Source organism: Stylophora pistillata, chromosome 13, assembly GCF_964205215.1.
Source record: "Stylophora pistillata chromosome 13, jaStyPist1.2, whole genome shotgun sequence".
Classification (NCBI taxonomy): domain Eukaryota; kingdom Metazoa; phylum Cnidaria; class Anthozoa; order Scleractinia; family Pocilloporidae; genus Stylophora; species Stylophora pistillata.
Window position 1 is genome coordinate 24595635 of NC_142531.1, and position 27978 is coordinate 24623612.

At 40.1% G+C, this 27978-nt stretch overlaps 3 protein-coding genes and 1 non-coding gene across 6 annotated transcripts; 2 read left to right on the top strand and 2 right to left on the bottom strand.

The window, feature by feature from the left end:
- The first annotated feature begins 5260 nt into the window (after positions 1-5260).
- On the top strand, positions 5261-9000 carry LOC111338322 (LON peptidase N-terminal domain and RING finger protein 3). The gene is made up of 2 exons (XM_022944782.2): positions 5261-6715; positions 7614-9000. Exons 1-2 carry the CDS (start codon positions 5472-5474, stop codon positions 8347-8349), a joined length of 1980 nt encoding a protein of 659 aa, XP_022800517.1. The 5' UTR covers positions 5261-5471; the 3' UTR covers positions 8350-9000.
- Positions 8643-13081, bottom strand: LOC111338323 (uncharacterized). Of its 2 annotated transcripts, none has more exons than XM_022944784.2 (3): positions 13031-13081; positions 12193-12290; positions 8643-10689 (listed from the first exon to the last, which is right to left on the bottom strand). In XM_022944784.2, the coding sequence occupies exons 2-3, from the start codon at positions 12281-12283 to the stop codon at positions 9716-9718; spliced, it is 1065 nt and encodes a 354-aa protein (XP_022800519.1). In that variant the 5' UTR covers positions 12284-12290; positions 13031-13081; the 3' UTR covers positions 8643-9715. The 2 variants fall into 2 exon arrangements, with proteins under 2 accessions (XP_022800519.1, XP_022800518.1); XM_022944783.2 differs by lacking the exon at positions 13031-13081 and adding an exon at positions 12667-12968.
- Positions 10685-27280, top strand: LOC111338320 (uncharacterized). Of its 2 annotated transcripts, none has more exons than XM_088743830.1 (12): positions 10685-11975; positions 14455-17447; positions 17718-17891; positions 18117-18371; positions 18750-18983; positions 20508-20660; positions 23194-23391; positions 23979-24065; positions 24404-24475; positions 25106-25279; positions 25763-25936; positions 26355-27280. In XM_088743830.1, the coding sequence occupies exons 2-12, from the start codon at positions 14459-14461 to the stop codon at positions 26543-26545; spliced, it is 4701 nt and encodes a 1566-aa protein (XP_088599956.1). In that variant the 5' UTR covers positions 10685-11975; positions 14455-14458; the 3' UTR covers positions 26546-27280. The 2 variants fall into 2 exon arrangements, with proteins under 2 accessions (XP_088599956.1, XP_022800515.1); XM_022944780.2 differs by lacking the exon at positions 10685-11975 and adding an exon at positions 13587-13794.
- On the bottom strand, positions 20013-20099 carry Trnastop-uca (transfer RNA opal suppressor (anticodon UCA)). Its single transcript has one exon. It is a non-coding gene; the product is annotated as a tRNA-Sec (tRNA).
- Positions 27281-27978: the final 698 nt, after the last annotated feature.

Sequence of the window (27978 nt, forward strand, 5' to 3'; positions counted from 1 at the left end):
CACTTTATACAGAATATACACTTCATATAATAGACATGATAAATTTTGTATGTAGTGTATACGTATATGCTTAGACAATATACAGAATTTACAGTTAAAGTATACTCTGTATATATTTACAGTATACACAGTATATTTTGTATATATATACACTATTTGTCAGTGTAGTATATACTGTATATTTAACAATTATTCCACGAGCGCGCGTTGGATATGAGATGATAGATAGCCAACGAGGCGCGTAGCGCCGAGTTGACTATAATCATCTCATATCCAACAAGCGCGAGTGGAATAATTGTTTTATTAAAAACCCCCCCAAGAAATTATTATTTTGTAAGAAAAAACCGGATTTTTTAGCTCCCTTTTGATTTTAAGCTGACGCGTACGCTTACCATATTTGTAGATTATGGTATATTGGCTCATATACCATAATGGCTAAGCCAATAAAAAGTCTTGAATTGCATTATCCAATGATCCAGTTTTTAATAAAGTGCAATATCGCGCCTCACTCTAATACACGTTACTTTAAACTCCCTTTTGTCGGCTATTATTCTAAAATAGCGAACCTTAAACTCCGAAAACTCACTAAGCGCTTTTGCAAATCGGACCTAAACTATCAAACTGACCTCTGCGATACTAGTGCAGCGCTCTACCAATTGAGCTAACAAGCCAACTGGGAGCAGGCCGTTAAGTTGATTCGTAATAAACCCGTGATGATAAATCAGATACAATGAATATACGAAGTTCATATGTTTGAATTGCGGTATTAAATACGTATGATGCACGATCCTTCGCAGTAGATAGCGCTATTTATGCAATAGCCAAAATCAGACCTGAAAAAAAAGGGGGCCTGTACGGGATTCGAATCACTGCCCTCTGCGATACTAGTACAGCGCTCTACCAATTGAGCTAACAAGCCAACTGGGAGCAGGCCGTTAAGTTGATTCGTAATAAACCCGTGATGATAAATCAGATACAATGAATATATGAAGTTCATATATTTGAACTGCGGTATTAACAGTGGTTCGAATCCCGTACAGGCCTGATCTTTTTCAGGTCTGATTTTCGCTATTGCATAAATAGCGCTATCTACTGCGAAGGATCGTGCATCATACGTATTTAATACCGCACTTCAAATATATGAACTTCATATATTCATTGTATCTAATATCTATCATACTTGCTATTATTGCGACCTTATGGAAATAAAGTTGTTCACAAAGCGTATCTCGGGGTTTTTGATTTGAGGTTTCTCTATTCCCATTCCGTTGAAAAAGAGGCTGTAATTACTTCACGTAAGAGATCTTTGCTTAAATGTTAGTCTTTAACCGAACCACGAACCAAGTGTAAGCGGAATTTTGCTGGTTCAGAAACGTGTTTCTCGTGGAGAGAACAATGCTAATTAATTCAAAATGAGATCTACTGAAATCGACAACTTCCCAAAAACAGAACATTGTACTGTTAAACACGTGGCTTCAGGAACTTAGGTCTATATACGAAACAGGAGTAAACAATCATGTAACCTCTTTTGTGATTTTAAAAATGTATCATAATCAAATGTATCATGGTATTTTTTAATCATTGTTTTAGGTGGATAAAGCTCATATTAGGTCAAAAGAGCGAAAGATCTGCAAATGGCATGGCCCATCACTTCAGAGATGCAGTTAGAGAAAATGCAGTGTTGGAATACTTGTTTATTTCAAAGAAGCTGTATTAGAGTTAAAACTGGAAAACCACAACCTTTACTGAATTTTTGTACTAGCCAATGTTCAACAGATTTATATTCACATCACTTCTTTCACAGAGCCTACCATGCCTTGTTAAGTTACTCGTGCCACTAGTAAGACTACGACCCAAGTAGTGCGTTCTCATATGCACTTTCATCTATTACTGGAAGCGGTCCAAAAGCTCGAAACTCAAGAAAAGCCTAGAGTAATCACTGCACCAGCTGATACAGCGGACTCGAGTGCGGCCGGTACGCCCAAGGACTTAAAGTAATATACATGTTCGCCGAGCATTAACTGTACTGATATTGTATATTTGAAACAGTGGCTTTGAAAGAATCAACCCAACTAGTGAGTTATTTGGTACTTTTGTCGAAGAGGCTAACCAAGTAAGAAGTCATTTATCCCCCTCAAATACGGTCGGGTTCAAAGCCATCAATGAATTACATGGCGATACTTATAAAGTGTAGATGATGAGTAAAGACACATTATAGGCCTGGTGTCTGATCAGAACAGAATTTTCACACCCACTGCGTAAAGTTAACATCTATATTTTGCTAGCAAAAAAAGAGTAAACATGTTGTACTTAATCTGTCCTTCCAAGTTAATTAAATAGAAGTAAATGACTTCTTATAGACGGCCTGAAAAACTTTCCTGTTTAGCTATATAGCGGATCAGCAAGGTACCTTAGTGATCCGTTACATTTGCCGACAAGGCGCGGGTCTTTTCGCAGGCAGGGAGTTCAAGGTTTGCATTAGATATTTAATCCATACTTTTACAACCACAATTTTCAACCAATTCTGGAAAAATATCTCTATGGGGCTGCTCCCGCTTGCTGGTCATTGAAGAAAAGTCTAGTTCAAGCGCGGAGCAGATCTCCCGTACCTTCCCAACGGAAAACTTTGACAACTTGGAGTGGCACGCGATTTCACAAATGTTGCATTTGTCATACCATGATAAATGACCATTTGTTGATTATGGTACAATTTTAAAATCACGAAAGAGGTTAGATAATTGTTTACTCCTGTTTCGTATATTTAAAACAAGACCTAAGTTCCTGAAGCCACGTGTTTCACAGTACAGTGTTCTATTTTTGCGAAGTTGTCGATTTCAGTAGATCTCATTTTGAATTAATTAGCGTTGTTGCGCCCACGAGAAACACGTTTCTGAACCAGCAAAATTCCGCTTATATTTGGTTCGTGGTTCGGTTAAAGACTAATTATAACATTTAAGCAAAGATCTCTTACGCGAAGTAATTACAGCCTCTTTTTCAACGAAATGGGAATGGAGAAACCTCAAATCAAACACCCCGAGATACGCTTCGTGAACAATCATTATTACGAGGCGTTGACTACCCTTTCAGGTAATATTGCTATTGTGAGGGATATTACTAAAACTGGTAAAGGGGAACGGGTGTACAGCGGTAACCCGCCTGAGAATTCAAAATGGCGGAGTAAACGATGTTTACAAACACTGATTTTATCGCTAAGTCGCTGCTTGCAGCGAAATTAGATGACTCGCTTTTATTTAACTATTGCCCAGGCGAAGCCACGAAGCCTAGTATTCCGAGGCGAGAATTCGAAGTCAACGTTTCTGCAATGGCTGCCACCATTTGTTCTGACGTCTCTCTTTGTTTTTCTTTCCTGAAATCATCATCTTTTGGCAGACTTTGGGTATGTTGGTTGTTTGCATTGCCCAACAGCATTTTTCGCAGATAAGTAGCAAGGAGGTAATATCTTAGATTAACAGAAATGAGCTAGGAAACGTAATAACCAGCCTAGTTATTAAAAAAATTACATGCAGATATCTGCTCACCTTACCGCAAAATAACATCAGGAACATATCTTTGTATCGACCCATAAACTTCCGTGTAAACAATAGAGAAATCAAACATTGACAGAACTTTATCTAACATTTAATTTAACATTTAATCTTCGAAAGGCCCTCAAAAAAGCTTTGAAGACATGCTAAATGCCGCGAGCTTGTAGTTCTGAGTTGATTGTTTAAATGCTGTACATGAATTGTAAGATACTCAGCTCTCCGAGGATTTGATTTCTATGCAATCTGCAACGGTGTGCCAGACAAAAACTAACTTTATGAGGCACTCAACATTTCAAAGTAAAATCCTTCAGTAAAACCTACACTTATCGTCCGTGCTTTTTGCTCCGACGGTTGCGTTCGAAGAGCACGTGCTCAAAACTAGTTGCTAGACCCTTTTAGTTCCCTTTACTCCGCCATTTTGAATTCTCAGGCGGGTTACCGCTGTACACTCGTTCCCCGTTCGCCGTTCGCCGTTCGCCGTTCGCCGTTCCCCGTTCGCCGTTCTCCGTTCTCCGTTCCCGTTCCCGTTCTCCCTTGCCCGTTGTCCGTTGCCCGTTCCTCGTTATCAGTTTTAGTAACATCCTATTCTGAGGGAGATGCAACAATTTCAGGACTGCAATCCTCAGAAACATAGAAGGTAAGAGTATATTATGTTAAATAAACAGTATATTGAACGATATTGAACATAAAATGAGGAAAAATTGAGTTTGCGTGGGATGTTATTAAAACTGGTAACGGGGATAGGGGAACGGCGAACGGCGAACGGCGAACGGCGAACGGCGAAAGGAGAACAGCGAACGGGGAACAGCGAACGATATTGAACATAAAATGAGGAAAAATTGAGTTTGCGTGGGATGTTCGGATTTTGAAAAACATTTTTTGGATTTCTAAATATTTTTTTGGATTTGCAAAATATCTTTGGATTTGTCAAACTTTATGACAGTGAGTTTAAAATAAATATTGCGATTTGAAATATTTTTCGGGATTTGAAAAATATTTTTGGATTGGCCCTTTTCGGCTTCCGTACCAAATATGCCACAGTGTCTAGTCTGTTTACGCAATCTGTTGTTTAGAGCAAGTATCAAATCGAACGATTTCCTCTGTAACCCTACCACAACTCACCCCATCCTCCTAAAATTATCCACCTTTTATCCTTTTCCAAGGTCTTGGTCAGCATGCATCGTTGTTGTGTTACACACGTGAAGTCCGGTATGAATTATTAAGGTAAAAAATTAAACCCCAAAAAATTAGAAACCCTTCAGATCACAGTGATAGAACCAAGCCAATTCAACAAGCCACAAACATTTCAGCAAAATTACATAGCGTTCATATTATAAACAATTATTATATTTGGCTAACTCTCGCCTACTCTAAATGTAGCTATCTAACGGAAGAAAACATCATTCAGTTCGATATCCGAACGTGCTATTTAAATTCATTATATAACAATGCTACGGAAACTCTTAGGGGAGGGTGGGTAGGACCCACAAGCATTTGAAATAGGGTAAAAAATAATTTTTTTTAAAGCAATTGTTCCAGGAATGCTTTACAGCATGAAATTATAGTTTTCTATGTCCTAAGATGTCGTAAAATCTTCAATGAAAATTTTTATTCTTAGTATTGTGTATTTTTCACCCGGGTAGAGTGGGTTAGGGTGGAGCAAGCGTGACTGAATTTCACGCTACCGGAACTGGCCCTATACTTTGTTATGAAACTTAAGTAACAAGAAAAGCTGTGCTCAGCGCTAATCAAAACGTTTGTTCGAAATTTTCTTGAAACCATAGTTTGCATTGAAGTTGAGGGTTGACTCGAATCTTTTTCAAATGGGGAAGTGATAATTCTCAGTCACTTTTCAGTGGAAAAAATAGAGGATTATTCGGCGCGTCATCGTGGAAAGAAACGACAGAAAGAGGGACGATCGAGAAAATGTCGGACAACACGTATAGCGAGGGTCGAACTCTAGAAGACACTCTGCTGTCGTATTTTGACATTTTTCATAGTAGAAATATGGTACGCCGAGATCGTCTATTTCCACTTGTCGACGCGCTGATGGACCACGAATCTCAAAATATTAAGAAAGAACTCGACACGTGGATAAAACAGATCAAAGCGTCACAAAGAAGAGTATTTCACTGTCCCTGGTGTACGTGTGTGTTTGAAAATCCCGTCACACTAACGTGTGGTCACACTGTTTGTCAGGAATGCCTTCGAAGAAAATCGGGGTTGATCGGTGAAGACTGTTCGGAGAAGTCGTTAAATTTCTGCCTTCTTTGTGGAAATAATTTATTCAATGAAGGAAATCGGTCGGTGAATGTTATCTTGTCCGATATAATTACAAAACTATTCCCTGATGGAGGGAAAAGTGCGGAAGCAAAGAAACTTGGCCAAAGTCAGTTAATTTCACAATGTGCGAAGAAAGCAGTGGAAACATTTTCAGTCGCTCTTCACTCGAAACCGAAAGATTATGAGTGCCTCTGCCTGCGGAGTGATGCCTATTTGAAATTGAATCTGCATTATTTAGCACTCAGAGACGCCAACAGTGCTTGCGAGTTACGACCAGATTTGCCAGATGCTTTTCACAGAAAGGCGAAAATTTTAACGGAAATAAAATCATGGGATGATGCAGTCTTGCAGTTTCTTCGCTGTGCTGCTCTTAATCCAACCAGGCCTCGTCGTGACGAGTTGACTGAAAGTTTATTTAGACTATTTACATCCGTGACTTTGACGAAACTCGAGGAAAAGGTTGCTGCGAGAAAGATTGCAACTAATAGTGCTGCAGAGGAACTCCAGGAAGGAAAATCAGATACTGAAAGTATTGGAAGCCTGAGTTCCTCAGAGGAAGAAAGCAGCACGAATGAGCAAGAGATTGCTCAAAGCAGCTGCGAGAAAATTATCATTATCGAAGTAGCTGAATTACAGTGCTACATTTGTGGCCGTTTACTTTTTTATCCTGTGACAGTCCAATGTGGTCACACCTTCTGCAAGGAATGCATCAAGGACAGTCTTGAGTATGGACCTAAATGTCCAAGTTGTGGAACAATCTTGAATGATTCAAAAACGAGTCACTGGAATTTGACCGTGGTACTGGATGGATTACTGAGAATATATCTAGAGGAGCCTTACCGTGAGAGGGAGGAATTTCACTCGCAGGAAGTGGAGATGTGGACTAGGTAACATTAAATAAGAATCACCTTTTTTGGGGTGGGAGTGAGAGGGCAATGAAACAAAAAATACCCTTTACACTGTCTGACCACCAAAATTCAACCGTGAACTAAGCTGATAATCAAGGGTGACATTTGAATAGGAATTGGTTATACCTAGTTTCCCAGCCAGTATATGATATCAGAAACATCTGGGTTAGGAAATCAGTCAACATTTGGTCCTATTCCGAATTCAGGCTCACCTGTCGATTTTCCTCCATTTTTTGGCCGACCGAATGCAGGAATGTGTCATGTTAGGTTTCGATTAATGTATCTTGAGACTCTGGATTTAGTCTCGGAATAGAGTGTGCTATTTCCTTTCGGGTCCGGAAATTTAATGCCGGTTATCTTGCTTTTGACGGGTGTTTGTTTATAACCCCAGCTGATTATATATTCTTCGTTTTAGTCCGGAACACGATACCTTGGGTGTAACGGAGTGCCCCTATTTGATGGAATGATGGAAGGGTGGAATAGCGGGATTGCGGAATATCCTAGAACGCGGAGTGTCTTGTTGTATGAAACAAAAGTCTCGCGAAAATGGAATTGCAATGAAATAAAGAAATAGTTTTAAGTTAAATTATCGTGCAAAATTCAAAGGAGCATAGTTTGATCATTATTGGAGCCAAGAGGATAGACAGTGAGATTCCCCCCCACCCCCCACCCCGCCCAAAGCAAGGGTAGAAAGCAAGGGTAGAAAACGTCTTGTAATATTATGGCGGTATCTATTATCGGACTAGATCAAGGTGATATCAGTGATTGGCATTTTTGCTCCCCCTCGCCTCTCCCCGAAGGAGTCTCTTTCGGTTGGTATACTTTATAAGGTTCACTTGATTACAGACATTCACAGTACTTCATTGTTTCTCTTTAGGGTAGGTATTGACCAGAATGTAGAGGTGCCAATACTAGTTTGTACCATAGTAATTCCACAGGGGCGAATGGATCTCACCCTGTCCCACCCCTCCCACCGAGTCATGGTGCGGCGTTCTGTTGAATGGGGCTCCCAGATGTTTGGAATATGTTTGCCTGACGAAGACAAAGGTTTCACCGATTATGGAACTATTGTCGAGGTACAGGCTACTGCAAGCTTCCCAGCTGGAAAATTGGTGGTACAAGCAGTTCCCAAACGAAGTTTCCGTGTTGTTACAAGAAGTGTTTCGAATGGTTGCCCGACAGCCAAGGTTGAATGGGTGGAAGATGCAAAAATCGACAATTGCGATGCGTTACTGCATTTGAAATGGTGCAACTCGTTGAGCCATCATATGCTGAAGAGATGGTTAGCTACGTTACCACATGACGAGAAAGTTTGCCTTGAGAACTCTTTAGGACCTGTTCCGCCATGCGATAGTCATTTGCTTCTATCACCAAATGGCCCACCCTGGCTGTGGTGGTCCATGGCAGCAATACCTATTTCAGCACAAGAAAAACTGAGGATACTGCTGATGCCTGGAGTAGCTGACAGATTACAGAGTATGCAAAACTATCTCGAAGCCTTGCTAAAATCGAACAACGATCAGGAAGAAAGAGATGTGAAGCAACAAGCCACCGATGGTTGTCACGCCTTGACCTCTTTGGACTCATCCTTTCGTGAAAATACTGTCATCTGAGAGTCTGAGGCAGAGGGAAAATAACAAGTGATTGACATCATTATTTTGCGCGAAGCCCTGCAATTATACTTAAGTAGGGTTTAGTCCCCGTTTATCAGATCCATCAAGTTGCTGTGAGTACAGCCATATCAAGGATTTGTCGTGATCTTAGTTTAAATCCCCCTTTCGTTTTTTTTAGTTCAAGTAAAATCAGGCCAGGAAAACAGGATAATAAATTATAGCCAAGGATGGATGCTTATTCAGTTGATTTTGCTTTTATGTTAATCGTCGGGTCGTAAACCGTTTTTGTGATATTTTGTTTCTTTGTTTTTTTTTTTGGTTTTTCTCTCTGTGTGGTTCTTTCCAGAAACAGAGTCACTGGTCAGTTATCATCAACTTAAAAACGAGTTGAAGAGGGTCAGCGGATGAACATGCCACAGAATATATCGATTTCTATTGATTACTTTGATATATAATAAGAATTGTTGTAATATTACGATAAAATTTCAGGAAAATATTTATGAATGAAACGTAAAATGGTAATCACATAGTGAAGTTATGATACGTATCTTACATCAACCAGGTGTCACCAGATGATTTATCAGAAGGGCTGCGAAGTACAGAACCCTCTTCGCATGAACCACACCGTGAAATTAAACTCGCGAAACCTTACTCGCATTTTTTACGTTGATTTCTATCCTAAACTGTGAGAGCGTACACGGGACAAAAACGAGAAGGGCGAAAGAATCCAATATCGGCGTTTTTAAATTTATTTACATATGGGATATTATATCATGATAAATTACTACTTTTTAGAACCAAGTCCTTCCAGGCCAGATTCTTCCCCTCCGTCCCCCCACGCCAACCTTCACCCACGTGTACCTTTCGAGACCTTGCATCATTGATTGCAATCTCATTACAAAAATAGTTACAATGTATCTGCAGCGAATGGAGACCTTTTGAAAATATAATTGTTACACTCGCGAACCCCAAGGGAGAATAAACTTTTAAGAATACCGAGGGCAATCTCACTTATACCAATGCACAAGACTCTTCTAACTCCGCCACCACTGAGCTGTCGAGATCGGAGGTCTTGCATAACTTACTAAGTTTGGCGTAGTAAAATCTATTTAACTCTTAAACTCCTGAGAGTAAAAAGCACCTAGTTTCTCCTTACAACATCACCCCTGAATCACACATAGGGTCCCGTGAATTAAGGAATCGATCAGCAACTGAAAAAACTCTTGATTGTTGAACAAATTCTCCTTGTCAGCACCTTAGGAAATGTATAGAGAACAGTTTGGAGAATATGCATACTGATGTTGGGGTGTAAAAGGGTTAATGATAGTGGAAAATTGTGGTGAAGATGTAGCAGTCGTTGTCATCTCTACGAAACAAAATGCCTGGATTTCTTGCCAGTAACTTTCTTATAATCCAAATCTGACAACGGAGATTCCACAAGAGCGTCACGGGTAATCCCATGATCACTAGCAACCGAGTCGTTTTCATCAATTTCCCGCTCTAAACTCGACACAGGAATATCTTCGATCTCCCCAGGGATTGCTTCTTTAAGCAACGCCTTTTCTGTCTCTTCTTTTCCCAGCAAATCCCTGGTATCCCCTTGTTTAGCGTCGCTGTTGTCCCCTGTTTCATTCTCTGTCTCACCGAGAGCACTGTGATCAATAGTGAAGTCGTCTTTAAGAGCATCACGGATAAAGTCCTCCACCAAACTTGTATTATCACGGAATCGATTGATGTTGAATGGAATTTCGCTTCGTTTTGAAACTATACTGTCAACTGACACGTTATCGATATCATCACTACTCGTTCCATCTGCAGACTTCTTTGTCAACAAAAACCCTTTCACATCACGAATAAGAGAAAACAACTTCGTCTCGATCTTTGTGATTTCTTCAAGCTTTTGATGCAGTTTACTTTTCAACTCGTCGTTATCGCTAACATCTTTCGGGACTTCGGAGGTGGCAGCGCTGGGGTCTATGTGGTTTGCAATCTCCTGCTTAACCACCTCATCTATCAGTTCTTTAGCTGTTACAACATGAGCCTTGTGTGGCGCATGCTTAACTTTGGCAGCAGCCGCCGCCTCTTCTTTCTTCTTATGAAGCTTCATCAAAGCTTCGTCAACTGCCTCGCGGATTCCATCTTTATCCCCGTAACTATTCTCGACTTTTTCTTTCAGATCATCAGCCGATAGTAACGTGTGTTCCTTGAAGGCATCCATTACAGGGAATGCCGCTCGCAGATGTGTGTCATCATGTTTCACGTTTTCCTTCAGAAGATCACTGCCGAAATTTGAATGAAAAAGATCACCTCCCAGTCCTAAGTCAAGACCCAGTAAATCATCTAAAAAGAAGGGAAAGAATCAGTCAACTTCCACTCTAACAATGGGCTGACGCGTTATATCAAACTCTCTACGGCGGCCAGTTTACATTATCAACTCAGTTGATGAAACCAAATTATCTTGTAATACCCCATCAACGTATGGAAGGCGGGGTGGCCTCATGGTTAGTTTACTCGACTCCAGATCGAATGGTCCAGGAACATTGTGCTGTGTTCTTGGCCAAGACACTTTACTCTCACAGTGCCTCCCTTCAGGCCGCCCCGGTAGTTCGAAGGATGGATAACGCCACACACTGGATAAATCTCTATACGGTGGCTAGCGCAGTACGTTTTGGTAACACTTATCCGCTGGATAGCGATTTATCCGTTGGATAGCGTTATCCGCCCTTTGAACAACCGGAGCCAGGAGTATAAATGGATACCGGCGAATTTAATGCTGGGGGTAACCCTGCGATGGACTAGCATCCCATCCAGGGGGGAGTAGGAATACTCCTAATCGTTTCATGCTACGGAAACCGGATTTAAGCGCCGGCCCTATGGGCCACCTGGCTCGTAAACGGGCTTTACCTTACCCCATCAACTTAGCACCCCAGTTTCTTTAGAAACTTACCCCCTTTATCAACTAGATCATTCCCTTGATTCTATAGTTATCAAGAGAAAGAGAATATATTTATACCTTTCTCATAACGTAAAGCCCCGTTAGCCATTGGGGATTAGTAATTTTTAGGGCTTTTAGACAAGGGTGATGAGCGTAGCCCTCTAACTCTCAGAAATGATTCATATGTAACTTCTCCTTATAATATCCATAAATCATCCAGAAAATAGATAATGAGAATATTCAAACCTAACAGGTAGAAGTTGATATCGTCCTGATTTAACACCAAATTCTCGTAACTAATCCACAAGGGAATGTGTAACAACTAAGAGGGAAGGGTTAATTGGCCCGGTTACCGGTTGAAACTTCAAAAGTCTCGTTATGTTTGTTCTGGTAAACAGGCTGAAATATGGACATTAAAAAATTCATCCCATCAAACAAGCTAACCCGGTTCCTGACAGGAAAATACGGAAAGGCCCAAAGTTTAAATTTTCATCTTCCACTGTATCGCACTACTTGGAAGAAAAAGTGTTTTTCATTTTGTCGCGGGCGTGAGACAAAGAACAAATCTGAGTGCCCCATAAGGATTCAATACCCTAACTTTCGGACCACGTGCACAGATGTTATACCATTGAGGTACATGAAGCACAGTGGTGAGCTAGGTCATTACTAGGCTGATATGTGACCTCTGAGGGTGAGTAGCATCTAATTTTCCCTTACAATTCTGGGAATAATATTAAGATACTATGAGTTGAGCTTCAACATGCTTCTTTTGTAAGAAACTACTATCGATCCTTTTTTATTTCTGGGTTTGTGTGAGAAAAACGTCTTGTGCGAGTTTTCCAAATAAAACACACTTATTCAGATGTCACTAGCAAAGAACAGATGGTCCTAAAACTATAATTACGAACCTCTTTTGGACGAGTCTGAAGAGAAGTCTGCGTTTACAAGGACAGCAATGTCCAGAGCCAAACACAGGATCCATGCATAGCCTGAGTTCATTATGTATCTTACAAATAAAGAGATAAAACATATCAAAATTAGAGTCCATCTTACCACAATTAGGGATGGAATGTTGAGGTTAAGAACATATTTATTACAGTTTTCTATATGCTTTATATCGCGCAGAACCAAACCTCCCTGCAATGTTTGAAAGTTAGAAAGCTCGTCTATGTCTTCAAAATACCATGTACCACAGCAATTTCGTGGGATATTTTGAAATCATGTCATAACGGAGTTTCAGGAAATATTTCAGTTCACACTCCAGTTTTTATCTAATTCCTAGCCGAGTTGTCCAAGATCAAGAGACAGCAAAATTGAAGACAATCAAACAGTTTCCTCTCTTCTGACTCGAAAATGACTTAATACGATAAAGTCGTTCATACCTTGATGAATAAAACTCCGTTACTACCTCTAGATCATCGGATCGTTAAAACAGTGCTTCTTCCTTGCGATTTTTTTTACAAAATTTCAGTGATCACGGATTTTTCCAGGAGTTATTGTCAATGAATTAAACATCACATTTCAGGTGTTTTACTCTAATAGGGCGGGTACCAGTCATCTCTCATCTTGAATCTAACCCTAATGACATCTTCAAAAAAGAAACGTTTTAACAGGAACCTCCAAATGTGGAAGCTTATATCAAAGTTAAGAACTGAACTTTGTTCAACTTCTTAGTATTTAAATTCAGGGTGTTTACAAGGTTTCTATTGGCCATCTACTTCAAAGGTGAAGATAATTTGAGAGTACCTTTAAACTGGGGCGTCGAACTTGTTGAGATTTTGTGCCCGCACGCATCAACGTAATTTTCTTTTGTCCAATTAAACTGCGCACAGAAGTATGAACAAATCCCCGTTGATGTCACGTGACTCAGATACTTTGGCCTAACATGTCTTTGGTAGACTAAGCAGAAAAGCCTCCGTTCCCTGGGCTTTGTATCTGTTAGGTGGTAATTTCTTTGGTAATAACTTAGAATAAAATAATAAAAGGATAGCCATGTACGTAAAAAGGCTTAGTTCTAAAGTTCTCATGGAGTATAAAGGAACACCTACAGACTCTCCAGCTTTTTTCTTTTAAAGAAATATCAGGAATTATCCAGTTTGCAAGAAGGAGTTGCTTCGGATTATCCTTGTATTAATCATAGATGATAGATGGCTTCCCATCTTTCAATTTCTTGTTATTATTGCTCCGAATAAAGTGCTGAGAGACCACAATGCACGCTACCATTTACAAAGCAAAAAATCCGATCGATTATCGATTCTATTACATTCCAAAGTGATTTCATGATACACCAGAATAGGATACGCTTGCTTGGTTTTGATGTTGTTTGTATAACTAAACTACACAGTAACCTTAAGAAGCGTAGATACTTTCGATCAAAGATTGTTTGTCACAATCGCAGTTGTCAAACAATAATTGCAAATGGCAACATAACGAATGATGTGAGCGCTGGAGTTTGTCGGGAAAATAATGTCACGTCAAAGATTCCATCATTGAAATTGGCAAGATACGAGGTACGACGGTAATTTGTCGCTACTTCTCTAATCACACAACTTTCTGATTTTATTACAATGCTAAAGTTCTAAGTGAAACTGGTTTTAGCTCTCACTGGTACGTCACTGCAGAAAAGTTAAATCTTGTACTGACTTTAGAATTACCCTTAACTAGTGAAAAAAATACATTTTTAGAAATAATCCTTTCCATGTAATTGTTAAGCCTTGGTTAATGCACTTTAGGTACCTTTCTAAGTTCCAATTTCCTTGTTTTGTGGATGTCTGGTTCAGTTTCCTTTAGGACTACATCAAAAATCTTGATGATCTTTCTAGTTACAGGAAAGAGTCAGCTCATGTTTTTCATTATAACTCCAAAGCATCTGGAGAGTAAAAACCCAGTGATCCCTGAAATAGTCCTTGAAAAGCTACTGAAGAGTAAGACTCTTTGTCTAACACACCACTGAAATGATTCAGTTTGCAGGTGACATCTTTGAGGCTCATGCACCCTCGCACTTTTGCCTTCAGATAAGAACAGAGTTTGCTCCGTATCCCCCTGGACATTGGATTCTAGTCAGAGAACACAGCAAAACTGTCATTTGTCCATAGAATTGTGATCTTAAAATGACAATTGTCCATTATAACCCCTCGTATATCATCACAATATGATTTTTTTTTACGCAGAGAAATGAGGAACATCGTTAGAATCGCTATCATCCTGTTGCTTTCACAATGTTCTGCGGTCCATTCTAAGAGGAAATACGGACGAAAGACAAGTGACAACAACTCGGTGCAAACAGTTAAATATCAGGAACATAGAGATGTTTCTCTCCTTTATGGCGCTTCCAAAGATGCAGAGGATTCCGGCCAAACAATTACAGATGATCGTGAAGGAAGCACCGACTCTTTCAATCGAAATCTCAAGTTAAGGAGGACAGTTAAAAAGCACCATCTAAAAGGTTCACGTGGGTTTCCTAAACGACGTGTTGATGATCTGAGTCACCCCTCTGGGATGAGGAAGAATACTGTTGCGACCAATAATAATCAGTTCAAAGAGTTTCAGGATAAAGAAAAAGTGGCATTCAACATAAGAGGAAGTAAGATGTATGACAAAAAAAATTACGCCCCCCGTAAAAGACATAAATTTCCTCGCAAGACCATACGCCACAAAGAGACATCTACAAAGAAAAGAACTGAAGTCGAAGACGACCTTAGCGAGGAGCGACAAACTATCAAAAAGACACTCGACTCATTTGATGACATATCAGGGTCTTACAATAGAGGTGTCAACATGGACGGCATGGATATCAAGGAAGTGAGCATGATCGACAACAACACTCTGTCAGACTATTTTCACGCTTTGAATGGAAACGCAAGTGAAGGAAATAACAACAACTACATGCAAGAATATGCGTCCTCACCAACACCAGCTTCAACATGGGAAGAGAGTTCACCCTCAGACACAGAAGAAAGTAGTGGTAATGACGACTTCTATGACGCTATTGATCGAGGAGACGAGCCTCCTCCGCTGAAAATGAAAAAGGTTCGTCCCACAAAGTCTAACTTTGACACGTTAATGCACAAGTCAAGCAAGCATGTGGGATCCTCACCGACAAATCCAGGAACTGGGCCGTCGTCTAAATTTCGTTTACCCTCTCAAGAGGATTTCGAAAATTTTTTTCGTGGAATGCTTGATCATTTTGGCCATGGACGAAATCCTGACCAATCTGTACAACAGAGTGAAAGTAAAGTGAATCAACACCAAAGATTGGACAGCCAAAGGAACATTTCAAATTTTTTAGAAGCTCTAGGTGAGCATCGTCCAGGAAACGTAACCAAAGTGGTATCACTGGGAAGCCCAGAGGAAGTAGAGGTTGAAAGACAATCCCAACACCCTAATATGGTCTTAACGTCTAACACAGGTTCACCTCTGTTTACCAATGAACAGGTTGGGAGAGATGGAGAAGGATTAACGCCCTTCCTTCCACCAGAAAACTTAATGAAATGGAGGCAAGGGCCATTTGGAGGCACAAGAATCCCTTTGCACGGTCGCGAAAAAGGGCCCGTAATTAAAGTTGGAAATCCCTTAACATTTTTACGCATACATCCTCAGGACTCTGAAAAACACGTCGATCACTTTTTCCCCAAGAAGCAGAATGGTGCTCTGCCTTCGAATCCATCCTATAAGGGAACTCGGATTATGGGAGGGAAAATATCAGGTGGTCAAATTTCAGGCGGACTAATTAAAGGAGGACAGATAAAAGCCGGGTCGATAGAGGGTGGCATAATTAAGGGGGGCAAGATTGTTGGTGGAAGAATAGCTAATGGAACTATGGAGGGTGGCGTTATTGCTAAAGGGCAAATGTTAGGAGGGCACTTGGTGAATGGTAGACTTGAAGGAGGACAGCTGCTTGGTGGTAATGTATTTGGAGGAAGGATATTGGGTGGAACTGTAGAAGGTGGAGAAATGAAAGGCGGAGTGGTGGCCGGTGGGCGTTTTCGTGGAGGACGCATGCAGGGTGGGCTGCTTAGAGGAGGTGAAGTACAAAGTGGAATTTTGAGAGGTGGAAAAGTCGAAGGTGGTATCCTTCACGGAGGAAACATTGAGGGAGGTGAGTTCAAATTTGGAGATATATCAGGAGGGACCCTGAAGTCTGGGGCGATGCTTGGTGGACAGCTCAAAAATGGAAGTATAGAGGGAGGAACTCTTAAAGGAGGGACAATAGAAGGAGGTATATTGAAAGGCGGAGTCATGGAAGGCGGACACCTGAAGGGAGGGCTTGTTCTCGCTGGTAAAATTAAGGGTGGGGTTATCGAGGGGGGAATAATTGAAGGTGGTGAGATTGGTGATGGGGTTTTAATAAGGAATGGTAAAGTTAACGCCACGATCATAAGTACAGGGAGTACCATTGATAAGAATCAGGAGCTTAGTGGTATATTTCAACAAGGAGAAAATCCGCAGCAGTTAGGACTCAAAGTTGACCAACAAAAGTTTCATCAATCAAATGGTAAGACACCACATGCATCGAAAGCCATGTCAGACTCACCGACCAGTCCTCAAGTGTCTGCCTCAACACCTGAGCACAACCTTGGGCTGACGGTAGTCAATCCAAGTACGGACGTCAAAATACCTATACGAGAAGGAACTCTTAAAATGCTACCACAAGAAAATGATCAATCAGATGATAGTGGTCTTGAAAAGTTGTTATCCGAAGGGAAGTCCGAAGGTGATAGTATAGTTACTCCTGAACTTTCGTCACAGCGGTTCTTTGAGGAACAAGATCAGCCCAGTCGAGCCGTTCAAAAGAAAGGTTCCAAACAACATCATGTTGTTTTTGACGGAGTCGGCTTCGATCTTCCCAATGAAGATTTTGTAGATCTCATTGATAAAATGAAGGAAGGGCCAAAAGTGGTAGAGGACCTAGTCAGTTATTATACAAAGCCGAAAAGGAAGGAAAACTTACATATGGGGAGAATATCAGAAGAGAAAAACGTGCACATTAAGCCGGAGGAACTCGAAGCTAGACTCAGCAGTCCTACAAAACCGAGATCCAGTGTTACTCGGTCTGACAAAGACAAACACCATGACAGTTCGAATGCATCAATTTCCAAATCATCAGACGCTAAAGGTGAAAAAATAAAGGCCGTGAGTTTCAATACCAAGGATGCTGAGAAACGTAAGTGACCCAAGAAGTCCAGTATCATATGTGTTATTCATGAATTCGATACGTTCGTTACTAACGGACGCAAGAATTTCAAATAAGCAATAAGAATTGTAAGATAAGAAACGAGTCACTGAGCCTTTTTATAGTAATCGAACGCCTCGTACAAGCCATTCTCCCTGAAACGCTCGAGATTCTCAAAACTGAAGCTTATAGAAGACCTTAGGAATTAACACAGTAATCAGTGGAACATACACGAGCTAACTTAGCATGATTTTCTTGCAGTGAGGCCAACTTATCACTGGTCTCTAAACAAGCTCATGGAAGATCGAATACCTGGCAGCCCAGGACCAGCCATACGAACACACGGAGAGATGGTAGCTATAAGGGGAGGGCTGCATCTGAATGGTCATAATGCATGGTTGGGAGCTGGCGACTTCTCTGGAGGATGTATAAGCGGTATGATAACTTCCCTTTTTCAAGAGAGTATGGTCGAGGAAATTCTGTTAGTTATTGATTGATGCAGTGTGTGATCAATTGGTGGTCTTTTATCGATTGATTGACTGATTAAATGATTGACCTATTGATTGACGAATTGACGGATTGATGGAATTAATGATTGACGGATAGACGGATCGACTGATTTAATGGTTCAAGGTTTGATTGATTGATTGATTGATTCAGATCCTGACACCTGCGATGATGGGCTCTCATTTGAGATGACGTTTCGACTGGACAAGGATGCCCTGAAATACAACGACATGAATTACATCGTGGACTCGGGAGCGTCGACATTTAATTCCAAAGGCTTTACTCTGTACACAGTACACGGAAAGTTGAGGGCGGACTTAGCTCTTGCTAATCAAGAATTTTGTGTGCAAATTCCTGTGACAGTCCAAAAATGGCAAGATGTCTTGATTACCTGGAAGAAAAGCGAGGGTAAATAACATCTAGCGGCATGAGAACAATACTTATTAAACTGAAGCTTAAACTTAAGAAGACGGCGAGGCCCAACATTAGAGCCTACAGACCAGTCGTCTGTATTTTAGATTTACACGCGCCCTCCCTGCAAATGTAAACTGAAATACAATTGTAAAACTATTAAGATTGTCTGAACTAGATAAAATTGAAGTCGTGAAATACCTTTACCAAAGGCAAGTTGACAACAAACCTTAGAAAGATAATCAATGTCTTGACAAGATTTCGTTACCTAAATTGGAAAGCATCATTAATAGATGGCTATTCTCTATGGCTATCAAGGAAATTATTTTATAATTTAATGCTGATGTCCCTAACTGTAAAACACCATTTTAACAGGAATGAAGATGTATGTAAACTGTGAACTGAAGGCGCACACAAAGGGAAGCGAACACTGCATCGGCTGTCACTCACGCGGCTGTCACGTGACGGACACTAACACGCTACTGATGATTGGCAGGCCGAATTATAGTCCACATTTTCACTGCACTAAGTTTGACAGTGGTGATATATCATTCTGGGAGAAGTATCTGTCGGCGAACGATGTCGAAACGTTGTGTGGAGCACCCACAGGTGAATTGTGCTAAATTTCAGCAAGAAAACTAAGTAAAAAAAGTGCTGCTACCATATATTGATACTATCTTTAACTGACACCCTAACAAAGGAGACACTGGTACCAAAGAGACAGTTGAATCAGTTTTTCAGTTTTCTTTCTTCTAACCACTCGGTAACGAGTTTCAGTAGACAAAAAGATGTACTCCCCAAAAGCAATCGAGCAGAAACGTACTTAGGTTTTTAAACTTGATGTCGCCATGGAATTGTAAGAAAACTCAAGTCAACTTTTTTTTTTGGTCTTTGAAAGCCACCGAAATAAAAAAAAAGTACTGTATGCCCTCGAAGCTAATTGGATTAATTGTCTTTTGGAGAGCCGGAGCGGGCATTGAGTGAAATTGCGTGACACTGCGTATTTCCGAAAAAAATATCCAGATTTTTCAATTTGCTTCAATTTCCCTTTATTTGTCCTCTATTGATTGGAAATGATAGTAGTTTATTTCATGGTTATCGCCGGGACACCTCTCTAACAGCCTCATTAAAAAAAATCAATTGCAGCCTAAGCGGATGTTGGGAATCAATACTTATGAGGATGTCAAAGTTGACCTTTATTTCTCTTTGCCGTATCCGTCCCGAAGGAAAAAATTCAAGACCATGCGACGACGTGGTATAAAAGATGCATCTTATGAATATTATTTGTGATATTGGAGGCCTTAAATTTGTTCCTGTTACCATAGCAATGCAGGTTTACGGTTGATTTGATTTCTCATTCTTTAAACACGACTTTTTTTTCCGCATAATTTATTACCTAGAAGCCGCGAACTTAAAGCAGCTTCTTGGCGGGATAAAGATGAAGACTGATAAAAAAAAAGAAGAGAAAAAGTTTCTAAACAAGGATTTGCAGTTTCAGTGCCTTGGGGTCCACATTTTCTTATACACAGTACTAAAAATTTTGACAAGAGACTTTTCAACGGAGAGAAAGAATTTGCTTAAGGACAAGACAACTTTCCCATATCTGCTAGCGTAATTGCTAAAATATTAATTTTGAAACGCGCAGAAGGCGGAATTGAACCGCTCCGACGCTAATCGGCTACAGGTTTGAAGCCTGCACCCCACACCAGTGAGGCTCATCCGCGCAATTAATGCAATCGAGTAGGTTGCGTATTTATTGTTTTCGAATTGGATTTTTCCACACATGTGGTATGTTTTAGTGCGTGGGCATGGGTGATCAACATTCGATCGTTTTTCCTGCAGTAGCTAAAAACTCTCCTTATTTGAGAGTAAATTTTCCGTGGACAAAAACTTCTAATGCAAAATTTATCACAGTACTGTTGTGATAAGTAAATATTATTTTATCTAAAGTTCTACTGACGCATGCGTAATAAGACGCATCAAATCATTTGCAAAACAAGGTGTAGTTTATGAAGGTTATTGCCAAATTTTACATAGAATTTATCAATCTAATTTGAAAGTCTAAAATCATGATATCCGTTTTCGCACGATAACAACTGAGGTCTTTTCATGCGGTTTTCGATTATGTTTCAGGTGAAAGTGAAAAACCGAGCGCTGCGAATCGAGAGACCAATCAACTGACAGTACAAAGAGCGCCTGTAAATCAAGCCTTCAATCAAGTTAGATATCCAGCCTATCCAATGCAAAGTTACCTCACAAATCAACCATACTTTAATCGATATCCAGGTAAGGTTGTGATGCCAGAGATCAATACTGATCCTCTAGTTATAGTACTTCCTTGGTTAAACTCACTAAATTCAAAGACTGAAAATCACTTGTCTAAATTCCCTGCTGCATCAAGAAGTCTTCTCGAAGCTGGCCAAAGGTTAGATCGTGAAGGTCAAGGACAAAAAACGAAGATTGTGTCGAGGTTATTTAAAAATCAAGTCGCATCTCTAAGTTCACCATCAGGAACCATAGCTCTTTCAGTAATGGACAAAATTCCAATTTTAAAGTCATACAAAGGGGGTAGGTTGGTAATATCACGCTATAATTCATTTTTGCTTCATAAACTATTCCCCTTCGAACAAAAGAAAACCAAATCGATTGCACAACCATCATTAAGTAGGTATCGAAATACTCCTTTCAATATCAGAACCCCAAAACAAAACAAGCTCTTGCCAAACTCAATGCGGCCTGTCTCTCGTGAGGAGAGTTTGGATAACTTTTCTTTGCCGACATTCGAAACAAAAACCACAAAAAATCAGCCCAAGTTTGTCCCAGGCTTACAAATAAGCAACAGCGGTCCCTACACGCACCAAAGCAGAATACAGCATTATTCACCTGCTGCTAATGTACACCCGAATGATCGGAGCAAATTTTCACATCGACATGTGTTTCATCGTTTTAACTATCCTGAAAGGACTAAACCTTGGACAAATACGAATCCTTCTTTCAAACCACAAGTGAAACTTATTAACAATAAAAACTTTCAAATCACCTCACACTACACCAGACTACAGAACGATGCCTCCTTTCGATCACCATTCAACAATGAATTTCATAGACGGCCCCATACTTGGGAAAAGGAACAAAAATTCAACTCAGCTGGAGACAAAGTTGTCACTGAAGGAGAATTAAAAGAAAAAGGTTTATTCGGTGATATTTTGTCCAGGGATCATATTCGTCAAAAGCCAGGTAAAAAGGCAAAAGTGACAGAGAAAAAATCGCTATCTTAAAGTTGTTCCTGGTCGTAGATTCTTTTAACGTTTTAGTTCAAAAGGCAGTGTACATACAACTAAGACAATAGAAGATATAGACATCACTTGATAGGAGTGCTAGTGACTTCCGTTTGAACCTCACTTCTTAAAAAAAAAAAAAAATGGAAAGGGAGTTGTAGTTCTCTGTTCAGTTCGGACCGAGCTTTACGTCAAAATTGAACTTTCACTTTACATTAAGTTGTTTTTTTTCAATGCACAGTTTTTGAAACTTCTTCAATAATCTCCTGATCGATCTTGTTACGTCAACAAAGTAATCACCTTGTAGCAATGCACAGGTGCAGGCACTCGGCAAAAAATAAGGATGATGAAATGAACGAGGGCCAATTCAAAGAAAGAGCCTGCCTCTAAGTTATCCAAGTAAAACAGATTGACGGACTACAAGAATTCGCCAACACGGTGTATGATGCATTAAAAAAACCCATATGTTAATAGATTTTCCATAAGTGGCTTTGAGTAGGAGACCCTATCGTGACTGATGAACTATCCCATATATTTCATGTTTCTTGTGACATTCGGTTCTCTATAATCGAATATTTCACGGTTTCAACTGGGTGGCACATTTTTATCTCTTTACCAGTTACCACTCCATACCGATAGTAAGGTTAATGCTGATGACTCTGGCGGATTCTTGGAAGAACTGTCTTCATATAATCACGCGTTCCGCTTAATCCGCTGTATTGTTTTGCAAGCGTGCAATAAGCTAATTTATTCTAACAATCTTACCTATTGACCGATAACTAAACGTAAGAAGCTAGGTTCACATTTTTAGATTCTCAAAGTTTGGAACCTAGTTGATAGAAGTTTTAGAACGACTTTCGAAAGTCAAAATAAGAACAAAACATGAACTTCTAGAAAAAATATTTTCACCCAAAGAGGTAATGACTGAGAGTATTTTCAAAGTAAACAATGCTTGGCGATAACAACTGTTTTTTTTTTTTTATTTAATCCAGGTTTATTTGCTTCTTAATAAAGCTAACAGCTCTTCAAAAATACAACGCATGGTTTGATGTTTCTATTTTTTTCCTATAACATTTCCCCTGGAATTCTTGAGTGGTAACTGTCCTTTGTCCCATTCTTGTTGTTTCCTGTCTTTCCAAATTACCCTGATCTAATCTATGTTCTAATCTTCAAAAGCCAAAAGCCTGGTAGGATTCCATCGAATTCATAAAAATGTTCACCTTAAGAAATTTGGACCTCATTACACAGCCCTATTATTTTGGACCTATTTACGCAGCCCTATTAATTTTAACAAATCGCTTTGTCATTGAAACCTTAAACTGTTCATTTTGTTGGATCCACTGTCGGTCGAACATAATCCCGCAGAGGCGTTATCCATGGCAAAAATAATCAATCCACCTTCGAGGCAAAATTCCTTTTTATCAAGCTGCTTGCTTTATTCAGTTTCTGCCATACTAAGAACTGTTAATGAATGGTTGCGAGGCTACGCATGCATACTGGAAACTTAGAAGTTCACGGTAATATCCGTATCTCTTGCTCAGGCCTGTTACCCAAGGGAAGTGATGTGAGTCATCAACTGTTTACGCCTTGGAGTTTCTGGAGCGCATGTTCCAAGAGCTGCGGTGTTGGATTTCGAGTTCGCAGGCGCTCTTGTATTAATCCAACACTCTTTCCCAATGGCAGATTGTGTAACGGACTTTCCATTCAACATCAATCATGTTTTGATCGAATCTGCTCAGGTAAGAAAATCGTCTAAGTCTGCGGAAAGAAGGCGCGCAAATGAACTGTAGATAATCAAACGGACAGACAGAGAGACTGACCGACTGTCAACCCGACTGAGTTACAAAGCGACCAACTTAATGAATGACGGACTGATCGTTGATGTTATCTTCTAACTGATTGGATGACTGGCAGACCGAATGCATAATTGATCTGCCTGACTAACTTGATAAGTTCTAAGTAACTAAGTGACGGATCGATTGAGCGACCAAACAACAAAATATGTGTTCAGACTAAATCATTGGTCGAGTCATCTGACTGAATGAATGAACAGTGGACCGAATGATCTGACTGACAGACCTAACGATTGACCGAAAGATTACGTGACTGACTTGCCCAATTAACGACCAGTTGGCTGTTTGCGAGACTGACTGACGAACTGCATGACGGGCTACATGACGAATCAACTGATGATGAAGTGCTTACTAACGGACAAATGAAAGGAAATCATTCTGCTAATTCACTAAGACTGACAAGAGTTGACCAAACTGCGTTGTTGATTTCTTTTACACACTCTTCATTCTTTTTGTATTTTATAAACCGACAGCTTACACCTCTCAAATTCTTCCAAGCCAAGGTCTAGCTGCTCAAAGCGTCAAGCTATTCGCTTTTAATCCAGCGACACTTTATGCAGGTAACCTAAATGATAGCGGTGAATAGAAAGTGTTTTACTTACATTATTAACTCTAAAGTTTAACATTTGACACGTCTTGAACAGTAAAGTTTTTATGATTTTCAACGAATTTTTACTATTCAAATATATTTTTGAAACATCAATCAAGTGTAAATTATAAAAAAGGCTACACGCACGAATCAAGATTTTAAATCCCTAAACGTTACGTTCTGAGTTTGAAATCCTCGCTGGGGAACTCATTTTTAGTTCTTTAGCCCACGTTGGTAACAAATATGAGACCGAGTTCAAATTCTACGATCTTTCTTAACTGATTTCCAACATTGTTTTACGATATTTAGCATTTCATAGCCCAAAAGTCTCAAGCTTGCAACGTGGAACCGAGCCTGGTCTCACTCGCGCATTGACTCAAGGTAAGTTTACGCGTTCAACTATATCACGCGCAAGCTACACGCTAGACATCCCCATCGTGGTCCACACATCTTTTGGCGCACACGCAACACAAACGAGTAGAACAGATCCTACTAGGCGAAATCTTGGATGATTACGGCAAAAAAAAAAAAAGAAAAAAGAATCGTTTACATCACATTGGTCGCGATCTTCGGCCGATCAGTATGTGAATATAATTGGTTCGGCGTAAGAGGTGGTCTATTAACTGAAAGACAATGATTGAGGGGACTGATGTTTATAATGTCGCCATGGAAAAACTTCAACTGAGTTAGTTCAACTGGCAATAAGAAGTTAAGTTCATGAGTGGAACAATAATTTTCCCCAATAAGATGGTGGAACTCGAGACCTTTAAAGCGGAAGAACTTCGCACGAAGTCAGGAGGCGAAAAGTTTAAATCATTTATCATGCAAGGACTCTCCGATCACAAATGCTCTTTTCCAGTACGAGCGTTGAACATCATTTAAAGACGTTTCAATTCTACGTCACTTTCAGTTTCCGTGAACTTCATCGTTCCCTTCTCGGCAGCGTCGTGTATGTAGTTAAGTCGATAGAAGTTATGTTTAAACTTGACGGCTTCCATTTTCTTCTCTCAGATGGCGGATACAGTGACTGGTCAGACTGGGGTAACTGTGACAGGACCTGTGGAGGAGGCGCTCAGGTGCGAACCAGAATTTGCAACAACCCCCTGCCCTCTGGTGACGGAAAGATGTGTCATGCGTTAGGACCAGCCATTCAAGTTCGACGCTGCAACCGCCGTGGCTGTCCAGGTATAATCAGCAACAAGAGAATATAAACTGTTACATTCCCTTGTCAGCAATCAATGAAGGTTTACTTTTGAAACATTTAGGAATGGAAAAAAACTTTAAGAAGTTTACGGAAAGAAGGGTTGTACTTTAAAGAATAGACCCGTTGACAGACTCGACATGGTGTCTTTCGCGACATTAAACTGAGCCTCTCTTCCCCAACCGTCTCTGGACCTCTGGTTTGAAAAAGGTCAAAAATATTGCAAAATAACAAATACTAAGACATGTACATTCTGATGGACAGACTCGAGTTTCTGATAAATATCTCGGCTTTCTTGAAATGTTTTTGAACAACATTGAGAATCCTCTATCAGAATGGTATACCAATGGAATACTGCGTGCAAATAGTTTGCCCCATGTAAGAACTGAGTGCAAATAGACTTTCCCCCATGTAAGAATTACATGTATATGAATTTGTATTCCGAACTGTTTTACTCTTCACCACAGTGGATGGAGGATACAGTCCATGGAGCGCATTTGGTCCTTGCTCCAAAACATGCGGCAGCGGAGGAATTCAGCGGCGAGTTAGAACTTGTACAAACCCCACCCCAATGAATGGTGGAAAGCCTTGCTTTGGACGCCCTCTACAAACACGAACCTGCAACACGAGGAGCTGTCCAGGTACTTAAGCTTGCCAACAGAGACTAGAATCAATTATTACACTAATGTTGACCTCTAGGGGAGGATTTGGTTGTTAACTTGTGTGATTGGTCAGGGTATTTAGAAATCTCTCACCCTGTCCGTGGCTGTAACTAGGTACTGATAAACTGTTAAAGAAATTCGTACCACATGTTGCGCATGCTTTGACAAGACGAACAGCAAACCGCTGGACACTGCACTCCCTGAAAAAATCTGAAGAAGTTTTGGCAAAGGGAAGTCGCCTTGACCTTACAAGCTACGCTCGCCCCCTCTCTATCTAAACTAAAGATCCCCCACAAAGAATATAAAATTAAAACGCTCAGCTATGTCACTGATGACTCATCAATTCTGTTCAAGCGTGCGCGCAACTTTAACTAAAATTTATTGTTCACCTGTACAGTTGATGGGGGATACAGCATGTGGTCACCCTGGTTGCCATGCGACGCAGATTGTGGGGGAGGAATTCAAGAGAGAACCCGTTTTTGTGATAATCCCCATCCACAGATTGGCGGTAGGGACTGTTCCATTTTAGGCTCAAACAAAGAGACGCGACTGTGCAACCTCTTCCCTTGTAATGTTAATGGTTTTTAGTAAAATAAAGTTCAGTGATGATTTGAAAAAAGCCAAGTATACTTAAAAACATTAACAAGAGCCGGCAGGTCTATTTGCATAACGTATGAGTATTGTCTGTTACGTATATCACTTCACTTCAAGTTCATCAATTCCCTGAAGAGTTAGATTTAACATGTCTCCACTTGCATTCAGTAGATTTAACATGTCTCCACTTGCACTCAGTAGATTTAACATGTCTCCACTTGCACTCAGTAGATTTAACATGTCTCCACTTGCATTCAGTAGATTTAACACGTCTCCACTTGCATTCAGTAGTGAGCAATACAAAGTAACTTAACAATACCATAACCATAAGGTCACGCGTTGATATCAATCAATTTTTGACAGCACCACTGTATCAGAAAAAAGGCATATTGTAATAAAATACGTTTTAAAAGAAAACAATGATTATTGCCTTCATATCCCAGTTTGGTGCCAACTGAGTCATTTCCCCATAATTACAAGCGAGTCCGACAATAGTGCCATGCTCATAGATCTGAGTTTGCTAGCCTGACCCGTGACGGAGATTTATTTACTCAAGATATAAATTTCTGATTTAAAATCACTGCTTTCATTGATGGCAGGCTTGTAGGCTACCAGAAACTCTCAAAGTGGAAAGCAGTGAAAACTCTTTTCAGTTTATGTGTACACAATAATATACACAGGCCATTATGGTGGTTACCTTCATCAAAATAAAGACACTGGATACCATAATCAGTACCATGTCACTTATAATAGATTAAATAACACCTAATAATCACAGCTTGTGTTCCACAATATCACAACAACCAACTAGCTTGAAGCCAGATGTCATTATAGATTGGGGGCGCAAGTGTTTGTTGGAATGAAGAATTGATTTTTGTCATCTCATGCCTGCAAGAATCCCTTTAGATTATCCTCTTGGCCCTTGAGAGTGACCAGCATCTAATTTCTCCTTACAATATCACCTCCAGATCAGACATTAAGGTCACAGGAATAAAGCTCTTAATTGTTACACACATTCTCCTTGTCAACGCCCCCAGGAAATTTATGGAGAGCAGTATGGAGAATATGCATACCAATATTGGGATGTAAAGGGTTAATCATGGGAATGAGTAAATTACAAAACGGTGTTTTCTTTGGGTTATTTGTTTGTTTTTTTGGTTCTAGTGTATGGTATTGTGTTTAAAGTTTTAGCAAAACAATCTTAAATGATAAAAGAATAGAGCAGTATCTCTGTGGAACATGTTAGATGAAGACCTGAGAAACGTTACATCTGTAAAGGCCTTTAAGAAAGTCCTGAAACTTGCCATGAACAAATGATGGAGTGACAGTTAGAATTTAGAATTTAACAATTGCTTGTCAGATATAGTTAGCATTTATATTTGTAAATAGGTGCTGAAAAACCACATACACATACACGTGCTGAAGTT

Excerpts from the sequence above, each read along its gene's own strand:
- LOC111338323 (XM_022944784.2), bottom strand. The coding sequence starts at position 12,283 with ATGAACTCAGGCTATGCATGGATCCTGTGTTTGGCTCTGGACATTGCT. Across the intron at positions 10,690-12,192 it reads TTCAGACTCGTCCAAAAGAG|ATGATTTACTGGGTCTTGAC; the intron begins GTTCGTAATTAT and ends CCTTCTTTTTAG.
- LOC111338320 (XM_088743830.1), top strand. The coding sequence starts at position 14,459 with ATGAGGAACATCGTTAGAATCGCTATCATCCTGTTGCTTTCACAATGT. Across the intron at positions 18,372-18,749 it reads TACCTGGAAGAAAAGCGAGG|GAATGAAGATGTATGTAAAC; the intron begins GTAAATAACATC and ends CCATTTTAACAG. Across the intron at positions 24,066-24,403 it reads TCCAGCGACACTTTATGCAG|CATTTCATAGCCCAAAAGTC; the intron begins GTAACCTAAATG and ends TACGATATTTAG.
- LOC111338322 (XM_022944782.2), top strand. The coding sequence starts at position 5,472 with ATGTCGGACAACACGTATAGCGAGGGTCGAACTCTAGAAGACACTCTG. Across the intron at positions 6,716-7,613 it reads GAAGTGGAGATGTGGACTAG|GGTAGGTATTGACCAGAATG; the intron begins GTAACATTAAAT and ends GTTTCTCTTTAG.